At 37.3% G+C, this 12,430-nt stretch overlaps 1 protein-coding gene across 1 annotated transcript in view; it reads left to right on the top strand.

Annotated features, from left to right (window-relative positions):
- The first annotated feature begins 216 nt into the window (after window positions 1-216).
- Window positions 217-12,430, top strand: part of LOC306888722 (atos homolog protein A-like) — a 35,182-nt gene continuing 22,968 nt past the window's right edge. The window contains exon 1 of the mRNA XM_079447142.1: window positions 217-898. Within this exon, the coding sequence (XP_079303268.1) occupies window positions 787-898 (112 nt within the window). The 5' untranslated portion in view covers window positions 217-786. The remainder of the gene's footprint in view (window positions 899-12,430) is intronic.

The raw sequence follows: 12,430 nt of genomic DNA, 5'->3' as shown, positions 1-12,430 counted from the left end.
TTCACGCTTTACGGGTTAATCCAGAATAGCCACATTTAGCATTAAAACACATTTCAGACATGAACAAAAGTGGGCCACGATAGACGCGATAAAGATAAGTGGGTTGAGTTCACGCGTTGCTGCGGTAACGAGTTCAAGCCAGTGCCGCGGGGCGGAAGTGACGTGTACCCTGGGGGCGGGACGAGCTGTTGTTGGGACACATGACTTAGAGGCTGTCCTCCTGCATTTGTTTTGACAAGCAAAGAGAGATGAGCTTTGTCCCTGCTGATCATTTAATCTCCGAGAAATCGTTTAGACAGCTCGAACACTTCGGTTTGGGGGTTGTCAGTTTGCTGAACTAATTCAGTCCTTCCGTCGCCAGTGTTTTATGGGGAGGGTTTATAATCCAGTGGTCGAAAAGGGGGTTTAGAGCTATGAGACACTTCTTGTCGGCTGAAGTCAGACTCATCACGTTTCTCCAGGAGATGATGGTGTTGGTGGTTCTTTGGTAGTGTCTGATCTTAGGGTTGGTGATGATGGTCATCCAGGGGATCCCGGTGCGTCTCATGTGGCTTTAATTTGAGCAGATCTGTGGCGCTTGAGAGACTGGTGTGTTGGCACTGGAGGTCGTCTGGCATCGGCAATGAGGCGACAGGCACGGAGGTTTGGGATATTTAGCTAGATCGAGACGAGAGATGATCATTGCATGCTTATTTAGGTTGAACGCTGGCGGTGTTTTGATGGATTAGTTCATCAGACCGCTGGACTTTAACATACAGTCGCGTATAGATCATTGATGCCAGATAGATGTCTAAGGGACGAGTTCTAAAGTCTAAACAAAGATCTGAAGACGGAAGACGGACCGCAGGCATCCTGGAGGGGATCACGGTGTCTGTGACCAACATGAAACCTGACAAAGGTAAAATAAAGAAAGAAAAATGCGTGGTTATATGAGTGTTTGAATGCCATCGGTGTTGTTGTTGTTGTTGTCATGCATTGTTTCATGCATGTGCTTTGATAATGTTCAGATGATATATTGCAACACTGTCTTTTGTCGCTTTGGTTGTCGCTTTCTGAAGGGAACAAAGCGTCCTAGATCAGCTGTGTGTGTGTTGAATGTTGTGTTTGTGTTTTTTTCCGCTGACATACACACTCTTTAGAATTGCCCACTCTTATTATATTCACAACAGTACATACACGTTCATTTATGTTACGTGTTGATGTTTTTGGGAGGTACAGATTTAGTTTTGTTGGATATGGATTTGTTTTTGTTGGGTATGGGTATGTCTCTTTGTTGGGGTATGGGTTTTGTTAGGTACATATTGGTTTTTTGTTGAGTATTTGGGTTTATGTTGGGTGCAGATTTGTTTTTTGTTGAGTATTTGGGTTTATGTTGAGTACAGATTTGTTTTTTGTCGAGTATTTGGGTTTATGTTGGGTGCAGATTTGTTTTTTGTCGAGTATTTGGGTTTATGTTGAGTACAGATTTGTTTTTTGTCGAGTGTTTGGGTTTGTGTTGGGTGCAGATTTGTTTTTTGTTGAGTATTTGGGTTTATGTTGGGTACAGATTTGTTTTTTGTTGAGTATTTGGGTTTATGTTAGGTACAGATTTGTTTTTTGTTGAGTATTTGGGTTTATGTTGAGTGCAGATTTGTTTTTTGTCGAGTATTTGGGTTAATGTTGGGTACAGATTTGTTTTTTGTCGAGTGTTTGGGTTTGTGTTGGGTGCAGATTTGTTTTTTGTTGAGTATTTGGGTTTGTTTTGGGTGCAGATTTGTTTTTTGTTGTGTACATATGTTTTGTTTGGATACATATGTTTTAGTTGGATATGGTCTTGTTTTTGTTGGGAACAGGTTTTTTTTTTTGGGGGGGGGGGGGGGGGGGGGTAGTTCTGTTAAAGCAAAAACATTGTCAGTTACTCATTTGATACATTCTTTGGAAAGAAAGTACTCAGGAATGAACAGCTGAGAAAAAGACTAGCGTTACTCTAGTGACCAGGCATTCAGCCTAGATTTGCATGACATTACCTGTTCTCACTCCCTCCCCCGGGCAAGTCAACACTTTGTCCCTCTTCTTTCAGATTAAAAAAAAGGTAAGAAATGTATCACATACCGCCCTCAAAGGGTACACTTTTCTTTTTAGTAACTGCACATTTTAAGATAGCTACTATGTCTAGATGATGGACCATCTAACTGCTGTACTTTTCTTAGCTTCCATGTTTGGACAGGCTGAAGACATGTTTGGATGTAATTTGGCCCCTGTGACTGTGGTTTGCCCTACTGCCACTGCCAATTTACAAAAGCCAACAAAGAGGCCTGACTAGCCAGATATATTTTTGTTGGAACACAAGTTTGTTAGAAAAAAAAAACCCTTTAAATTGGAATGAGCTGGTTGCATTCCTCAGGTGCCTTCAGAGTGATTTCCTTCATTTGGATTTCTTCTCATGAATTAGAGACTTCTTTGTCTGTCTGGTTCTTAGAGTAAGAGTTGATTACTGCCGAAAGACTGTTATGGAGTAGATATGACATCCCTTCTGTGCTATTGTTATTTGGAACATACTGTTCCACTGATGGAAATAGCAGGTTGTTTACTTCCACTAGCACTCTCTTGCTTTCTTTCCTCTTTACACTGGAACTTAAAACAATGCACCAAACGTATTCCATATTATTTGGAATATCTCATTAAAGAGCTTTCTTTTTAAAGGTGCTGTTTTTGAGCAGGGATTCTGAGATTCTCTCTTGTTTCTGGCACAAGGGTGACACTCAGACATGTAACGGGATCATGTGGCTTCCTTTGGACTCTATTGCGGCTGAAAATCAATTCGTCTGCAGCTGACACCAATAAACATCACTTGTTTGACCTGTAAACAAATGCATTTTTTTTTTTTATCTTTGTTCAATATTATTGATTCAGCACTAATCTTTGGTTGTTTTGATCAGTTAGATTGGATTGTTAAAGGCATAGCTGACCCACAAAATGTTGTAACTTGCAACAGCATAATTCCAATCCATATCACTGTTCCTTTTGTGAAACACATCGGTTTTTAATTTTTTTGGGAAAGTCTCAAACAGATTTTGTAAAACATGAAACTGAGTGACAGAATTTCTTGGGCGGGTTTTTTTAAAGAGATAATGCTGGATCTTAACCGTGATTAAAAATCCATTCCATCTCATACAAGAGCTTTATGGTATAAATTATTCAGATGAGCATCCTGAGATTTCTTTTTGCTCTGTGTTTGTGTGATATAAAAAAAAAAAATATCCATGATGTCATGAGGTGGAAAGCTGCTTGTTTAATCCAGGGGTTGTGAAGGCCACGTGGAAACATGTTCTGTGGAGAAATGATGTTATATTGTTGTCAGAGTTCTGGAATAACCAGTTGCAGCAGGCCTGCTGCAGTCAGCTGGGAGAGTTTGGAGTGTCTCGCCTTGAAGTCGAACAGCTGTTGGTTATGACACAGTTCCCTAGAGCTGGGCGGTGCAGGGATGCGTGTATAAACCCTATGCAATGGGAAATTAGGTGTGTTAATAGTTGCTAGTTTGCAGATAGTTTGCTGCTGTTTTGGCTTACCAGATGTTTGATTATCACCAACCAGTTTTGAAATCCTTCATAAGAACAGTAGCATTGTTTGAAAAGTTTGTATCCTTTGGCTTCACAACAAATCTAGAATCTAGAAAACTTGTCCAGGTCACATTCCAACCAAAAATCAAAAGAAAAAAAAAAGAGATTATATTTTGCATAAAGAAAAGAAGCATCATCGTATGTTATTTGGAAAATGTCAATGCCTTTACACTCTTCGGTCATCACACGAGGAGGACTTCACACGACAGCTAAACTAAGCTTTTTTATACCCATCTAAATACTAACTGAATTTAGCTGAACACACTTTCCTTATTTTTACACAACAAATGGCCAAGAAAGCGCAGACACTGACAAGGACTTCACAAGACAGAACGACACCAAACGCGATATCAGCACGTCTCCACACAGTAAACAAAACAAGCGTTTCCTAGCAATGACAACTGCGCTAAACACTAATAAGACAAGTAAATACACTTACGAGCTACTTTTAACTTCTGCTGATAAAGACTGCTTCTCTCAAAGAGATTACACTGTTTTCTGCTGGTGCTTGAGCACACTTTCCTTATTTTCCACAACAAATGGCCAAGCAAGTGCAGACACTGACAAGATACGTGAGACAGGATATATATATATATATATATATACATACAGTCATGGCCAAAACTATTGGCACCCTTGGTAAAAATGATCAAAGAAGGCTGTGAAAATTAATCTGCATTGTTAATCCTTTTGGTCTTTTATTTAAAAAGTTCACAAAAATCTAACCTTTCATGGGATAATAAGAATTTAAAATGGGAGAAATATCATTATTAAATGTTTTTCTCTAATACACATTGGCCACAATTAACGGCACCCTTTTATTCAATACTTTTTGAAACCCCCATTTGCCAGTTTAACAGCTCTAAATGTTCTCCTATAATGCCTGATGAGGTTAGAGAACACCTGACAAGAGATCAGAGACCATTCCTTCATCCAGAATCACTCCAGACCCTTCAGATTCCCAGCTCCATGTTGGTGCTTCTTCTCTTCAGTTCACCTCACTCATTTTCTACAGGGTTCAGGTCAGAGGACTGGAATGGCCATAGCAGAAGCTTGGTTTTGTGTTCAGTGACCCATTTTTGTGTTGTTTTTGAGGTTTATGTTTGGATTATTGTACGGTTGGAAGATCCTAACATGGCCCATTATGAGATTTCTAACAGAGTCAGTCACTTATTGATTTTTTTTATCTGTTGGTATTTGATAGAATCCACGAAGCCATGTGTCTATAAACAAAAATGTCCAGGACCTCCAGCAGAAATATAGGCCCTCAACATAAAAAATACAGCCGTATATTTCATTGTACACATGGGGTACTTTTTATCTGTGTTCACCAAACCCATCTTGAGTGTTTGCTGCTAAAAAGCTAAATTTTTGGTTTCATCTGACCATAGAAGCCAGTCCAATTTGAAGTTCTAGTCTTGTCTGATAACTGAATATGCTGGAGTTTGTTTTTGGATGCGCTAGGAGAATTTTTCTTGAAACCCTCCAAAACAACATTTGGTGATGTAGGGGCTGTTTGACCATTTTTCTTTTAAGGTTTTCTGATCCTGAGACTATTTTCTGCAATTTCTTTAGTCTTTAGCCACTCAAATTCTCCTCCTCACCGTGCATTAGGATGATATAGACACACGTCCTCTTCCAGGCAGATTCATAATTTATGTTGATTGGAAATGCTTATTTATTGCCCTGATGGTGGAAATGGGAATTTTCACTGCTCTTGCTCTTTTCTTAAAGCCGCTTCACTAATTTGTGAAGCTCAGTTATCTTTTGCTGCACATCAGAAGTATATTATTTGGTTTTTCTCATTGTGATGGATGATTAAGGGGAAAATTGTGAATATGAATGGGAATATACTTCAGAGATATAGGGGTGCCAATAATTGTGTCCAACGTGTATTTGAGAAAAAACATTTATTTCATAACATTACATAATATAACACAATATTTCCCCCCATTTTAAATTCTTATTATCCAATGAAAGGTTAGAGTTTTGTGATTTTTATTTTTATTTTTTAAATAAAAGATCAAGGATTAACTATGCAGATTAATTTTCACAGCCGCCTTTGATCATATTTACCAAGGGTGCCGATAATTTTGGCCATGTGTATATATATATATATATATATATATATATATATATATATATATATATTTATACACACACACACACACACACAGACATTAGTTATTTTAAAAGCGTATCAAGGCCAAATTGATTTACATAATTCATGGTGCAAGAGAGTAGGCATTCCCTGCCAAGGTCTTTTAGTGCAATTTGCTCACCATAACTCTGATTGTTGGAATTTACCTCACTGCATCCTGGGTAATGTAGTTTTTCAACACAAATACTGCAGTTAAACATGATTCTTTAAAATATAAGTTGAAATAATGTGAACTCATGACTTCAACAAAAGCATATACCATCAATTTTACAACCTTGGTGCTCACTACACACATCTCTTTAAAGGTTTAAGTTAAAAATGATTGTTAATAAAAAATTAACCTGTGGAGATAATGAATATAATTTTTATTCCCAAGGACCTGACTGTTGCAGTCTGTGCAATATTAATATCTAAATTAGTGGCAGTACAATAAATGATTTTTTTTTTTTGCGTTGCTTTACAGTCAATTTTGTGAGATTGATCCAAGTGAGGCATATTTCTGCTGTTCTCCACAGTATCAGTCTTTGCAGTGTGGAAACAGTCAGCAGACTTATGTAAACTCTCTCTCACATGACCATTTGCTCTTTCAGCTGGGGGGCAGTCAGGCGCGATGATATCAGTTCCTGTGTGGCTGTGATCTTTAGTGACGACCACTATGGCTCGGTTCAGCTCACTCTGACCGCATGAAGGGCAGGTTCAGGAAAGTCAAAACTGTTTCTAGACCAGTGCTCTAACTCAAATAGCTGCACACACAGAAGACCCAGCGTGAAGAGAGGGGGCCATCTGGACCTGTAGCTTTTCTCTCTGTTGGTGTAAACACTCACTGTGGGCATTTCTATTATTGGAATGTGTACAAGCTGTATACGTAAACACAACCCGACCACACCTGAGCACCTCGAGTGAGCTAATAACTCGGCTTGTTGGTCCTGTATGGATAGAAGAGTAGCTATGCAAATAAAACAAGTGGAATCTCATTTGCATTTGCAATGGCATCTTGTTTGCATTTCTGAGTTCTGTCATGAGCACTGTCTAGCAGTGCTGATATGATCATATACTTTGATTCTTTTTAACACTATATTGTATCAGTATATTAGATCCAAGAATTCACTTATTTTTATTTATGTCTAGATTCACAGTGTACATAATGAAGACGCAGGTTTTCTTAAACAAACATTTGTTATTATTATTTAGTCATTTAGCAGATGCTTTTATCCAAAGCGACTTACAAATGAGAACAATAGAAGCAATCAAAAATTAAAAGCTAAAACGTTATAAAAAAATTAAGAAATTTAAATAAAAATGACAAATGCATACAAAATATCAAAACTTAACATTTAAATGAAAACAAAAATAAAGCAAAAAAATAAAAAAATCTAAATATTAAAGACCAAAAGGTATAAGAGTATAATAATGATTATAACATAACAAAACAAAAAAAAAACATAAAATCTAAAAAAGACTGATTACTCAAACTCAATCTCTGTTGGATATGCTGGGTCACTTTTGTTTATTTGCTGCAGTCCAATTATGATATCATGATGCCTCATAGTATGAATCATAACACATGTCATGAAGAGTATAATATTATAAGGTGGTTGGAAAAACCCAGCCATATTCTTTGTCATTCACTTTTTATAGGGAATGGATGTATGCGTGAGATATGCATTGGTCATCAGCCAGTCATGTATATATAATCGCACGTGCTAATTTCTTTTATTTTTAGTTTAGATTATGACATTTGCCATAATCTAATGCTCATTTAATCTTTAAAAGCACTAATAATTTAATGACACTGTTAAATGTAGTCTTAGCAAATCTCATAATGAATATACATTTTCATACTGGAGAGTGATGCTTAAATTCACATGTAGCTTTTAAGTTATTGGTGTAGATTTTAAATGTGTATTTAACTTATTGGTATTGGCCAGAATTTTAATAAAAAAAAAAAAAACAACTGTGGTGGGGTTTAAGATAACCACAACGCAATACATTAATGCATTTAAAAACCCCAAGAAATGTTTTTATGAGTTCAGTTTTCCTCCTTTTGGCTATGTATTTCCAAATAAAAAAGAAATTGGCTTTTTCAGACCTTATATCACAGTCTGAACTATTATTTGTTACTTACTCTTTCTATTTAAATGGAAGATGTATTCGTGGAAGGGACATTGTCATTCTAGATAGGATTTGGTGGTCAAAAAGTTATATACAACCAAACAAGATAATCAATATTTGTGGTCCATTTTGGAAAAAGACTGGAATTTTGGCATGCATATATCTGCTAAAAGTCTGTTTGTTCACTTTTAGGACTACATAAACATATAGATGATATTAAATCTAACAGACATGGATTTAACACAAAACACTTTTCAAATTGGTTTTCAGGGGTCCTTAAAAGCTCTCAACCTTTTATTAACCTGAAAAACATGGCAAACCCTTCATTACGGTCTGAACATGTCATCTGCATTTTAAAAAAGCAGTATTTTGAAAAGCTGTGCAGAGAATCAGTTTAATGTTCATTTTTCAGCTCAGTGAGCGCTTCTTGGAAAACATCTTTGGTTTACGATGAGATTTTCCACCGTCTGCTGCGCCTCTGTTGCTCTCATTTGAAATAAGCTGGCGTGAAGCAGATGGGGGGGAGCATATTAAGAGAAAGTGTGAGGTTGTCTTTGAGGCATCCTGAAATTCATCTGTGATGAGCTCTTGTGAGTTCAAAACATTGCCTTGATGTGCTGGATTAGATAATAACAGGCTCATAGTTTACTTCTATTAATTATGTCTCTAAGCCCAAAGCCACTCTGGACAACTGAAGTAGATGGGACAGTTGTTTTTTTTCTCATGGGCTGGGGTGCATGCTAAGTGGAATTATGTGTTATCTTTGCACGATGGCAAGGACAAATGCATGCAAAGGCAAGTTGTGTAACAGCTTGTAACATATTGTTTTTTCACACTTGATTTCTCTGATGATTGGTGACCCATATTGGAATACATTACATAAGTGCTGTTACAATTAATTTGCTCTTACTTTACAGCAGCATTCTATTTAATTGTGGTAACATTAATATATGATTTCATCAATCAATAAGCTTTTATCTCAGATAAAGACGGAAAAATCTTGTGGCTGAGCATTTCATATCTGAATTCCAGCAGAAATGTTTACAGCAAAATTCTCTTCAGAAAATAATAAATACCATGGACATAGTATCATGATATTAGCATGGTTTTTATCTAATATCTTTTTATAGACCGCAATAACCTGCATCTTGTGTAAATGGGCCAGTCATCAAAAGTCCACACAAGCTACGCAGAGATTGACCAGTATTTTTTCTGTCCTGAGATTCAATGGAGGCTTATGAGTTTTTTTTGGTAAATATAGACCTCTAAACCTGTCCTGTCACTGAACACATTGTGATCCCTCTGTATCCCTGTCACACATTTGCTTCACACTCTTGGCTGTTTTTCTCTCATACTGTGGACCTGAGGATATATCTGTCCCCTCTTTCTCAAATGACCAACAAATTATCATCCTCTGATAGTCAGTGCTGCAAAACACTGTAAAAGCAGATCTGCACGACTCTGTTAACAGTCACAGTGTTTACATGCTATTGACGACAAGGATCAGTTGCATTGGTGGCCTGGTTTGTCCGCATCTCAAATACTCAGTGCCACACAAACTCACTCCAATCAGCTGATCAAGTGCTGTGGAAAATATACACACACGCTCCCTTGAGACAATGGGTCGCTTTAAGCGTGCCAAGTTATGGCAGAATGTTTCAACACAATGCATAAATGTGGATATGTTTTAGCCAATAGCTTTGATTGTAGTTTCTGTTTTTGGCACACATTAGATGTCTAACCCAGTGCTTTGTGGCTTTGATAGGTTGTTAATTATTTGATGTATTGGTTTAGTTAACCTGAAGTCATTCACTACTCAGCTTTCTAAGTCAACATGAAATCAAAATTGAACATATTCACTTTCGTGATACGTGTTACTGTAATTGTGAATCATTCATTTATGCTTTTCCAAAGAGTATATTGTTTAATCTTTCAACAAATGTTTCCCCTCTAAAACACCCAGGCCAAGCAAGCTATTGGTTCATGTTAAACCAATAGCCAAATAGTTTATACGTTAATGTAATTGCAGTTAATGTTAATGAATGCTATTATAGCAAATAGCACTTTAGATTTTAAAAATCACTGCCATTTGGGATGTTTTGAGATGCTTTAACACAAAGCTTTCTCAAAAGTAGAAACTTTCCATGATCCAGTCATTTCCCAGTGGATAAATCAAACCCCCACCCTGCACTTTTTTTTGCATTTGAAGAATATCCTATCAGGTTCCCTAAGTAAAATGGGTCGAATGCCATTTCATGTTGACTTTAAACCCAAGACCTTTTAAAGTCCAGTTTCAAAACTGATCATTATTTGTTTTGATTTCCTATTATTGTTGATTTAAGGGCAGATTTTTGAGGGTCATAATTAAGTTGTCATTGTTGGTGAAACCGGCTTCTGTTTTTCATAGCTGCAGGAGGCATGTGTGTGTCTGAGGACAGGTGTGTGTGATCTACTGTAAAGCTCTGTGTAAGCAGACAGGTGGCCGATGGGTCCTGCAGGGTTGAGTTCAGGAATGTGTTGTTTTTTTTAGCTCATTCTGATTTGGGGCATATTTGACCTGCAGAACTCCAGGGTTTCACGTGTGGGTCCGATGCTGTACAGTTCATATTTTCTCATGCTGGTGCTGCTGATCAGCATTCGTTAGTCATTAAACAGGATCTCCAAGCCCTCTGAAGAGGTTTCCTATAGGGTGGGGAAAGTAATGGTAATAGCCAATGATATAGCCAATACAATTGACCCTTCGCAAAGACCCGCCCCCCCCTTAGTTACTGTTGCTATGTCCGACAAGTCATAGCACTCTCACGCCACACATTTTCACACAGCGAAGTGTGCAATGAATTGCGGAGCAAAGAGGACACTGACAGTGTGCCGACAGACAAGACCGAGCACGTTACTTTTGATATGAAACAGTCTCAGCTTCCAAATTTATTTATTTAATGTTTTAATTAAGAAATTCAAACAATAAATACCATTTTGTGGCTCTTTAATGTGTTGTGTGACGGATCGCTGTAGCTAGCGCCTCAGTTCAAGTGGCATGTGAACCAATCATCTCTTACTCTTTACTAGTTATAGCACAAAATAAATACGAGTAAACAGCAGAAGGTATTTTGTTTCAAAGATGTCAAACCATATTTCAAGTTATGATTGGTCAGATCATCTGTCAATCAAACTCCAGGTGAAGGGTCGATTAAATCCTGTCAAATTTCAAAAAGTTTATAAAGACATTTTTAAAAGTAATCCATATGAGTTCAATCCAAGTCTTATGAAGAGACATGATTGCTTTATATGATGAACAAGTTTAATTTAGGCTTTGAATTAAAGTTTAATTTAGGCTGTGAATTAAAACCTGTCATTTCATCATATGAAGTTATCATTTCTCTTAAGAATACTTGGATTGAACTTTAGATGACTACTTGGAATACTTATTACAGTCATACAGGTTACTTTTACAATGTTTTATGAAACTTTTCAATGTAATGGACATTCAGTGGAGAGACAGAAATCTCTGAGGTTTCATTAAAAATATCTTCATTTGCGTTCTTAATATGAACAAAAGTCATGTGTTCTAGAATTAGACGAGGGTGATTAAATGGTGACCTGTGATGTCGAGATCCAAACCATATTTAGGGAGCAGAATGTGATTTAGAGTTTTTTTTTGTTTTGTTTGTTTTTTCTTTTGACATACACGGCTACCTAGCAACCAACTAGAGCACCTTAGCAACTGCTTATTATCATCCTGGCTGTCACAGGCTACCACCACTTACGTTCTGTTTAGAAACTTTCAGCATTTCAGTGTCTAGTTACTTAAGACCAACGACTCAACTGAGTTCAACAGTTTCATCACTCCCCTTGCATTTATCAGTCACACAATGATGTCTGTGTCATTCTCCCCAGGCACTCTTTGCCTCATACCCACAGCTAGCTTTTGTGTGTTTTCTTTTGTCTGGGTTTTGTTGTTGCCAGTAAGTGTGTTGTTGATTGATCCTGTTACATACCCAACGCATGAAAGATGTGATTCATTGTCGTATCTCACACAAGCCCTCAGACTGTAATGATTGTCTCCCGTGTCTCTTTCTCACCTCACGTTTTTGCTCTATCCCTCATGACAGGGTCACGCATCCACTCAAACTCTGAATGAATGAAGTTCTCACGAAAACATCTTTGAACACCACAGCTGGCCTCACTGACTCAAGGTTAATGTCTGAAAACAGATAAAAGCAGTGTAATATATAATAGAGTGAAATGTAGTCAGATGGTGTTTTACATGTGTTACACATCACACGTTGTGGTGGTGGATTGTTTTTCAGATTTTTGCTTTGTGGAGATCGTTATAGCCCTGGCAAAAGGCCATTACATGTGCTTACATTTTTCTATCCCTTAAAAGGATAGTTCACCCAAAAAAGAAATTGCCATCATTTGTTTACCTTCATGGCATGAACCTCTTTCTTCCACGGAACACAAAAGGAAATGGTTTGAGTGATGTTTACACTATTTTATAACATTTACACTACTTTATAACATTTACTGTCAGGGACCAACTTAGACAACTTTTCTGGTG

This window comes from Barbus barbus (assembly GCF_936440315.1).
Source record: "Barbus barbus genome assembly, chromosome: 22".
In the NCBI taxonomy this organism is placed as follows: domain Eukaryota; kingdom Metazoa; phylum Chordata; class Actinopteri; order Cypriniformes; family Cyprinidae; genus Barbus; species Barbus barbus.
The sequence above is the reverse complement of the archived record's forward strand: the minus strand, read 5'-3'. Positions and strand labels throughout refer to the sequence as shown.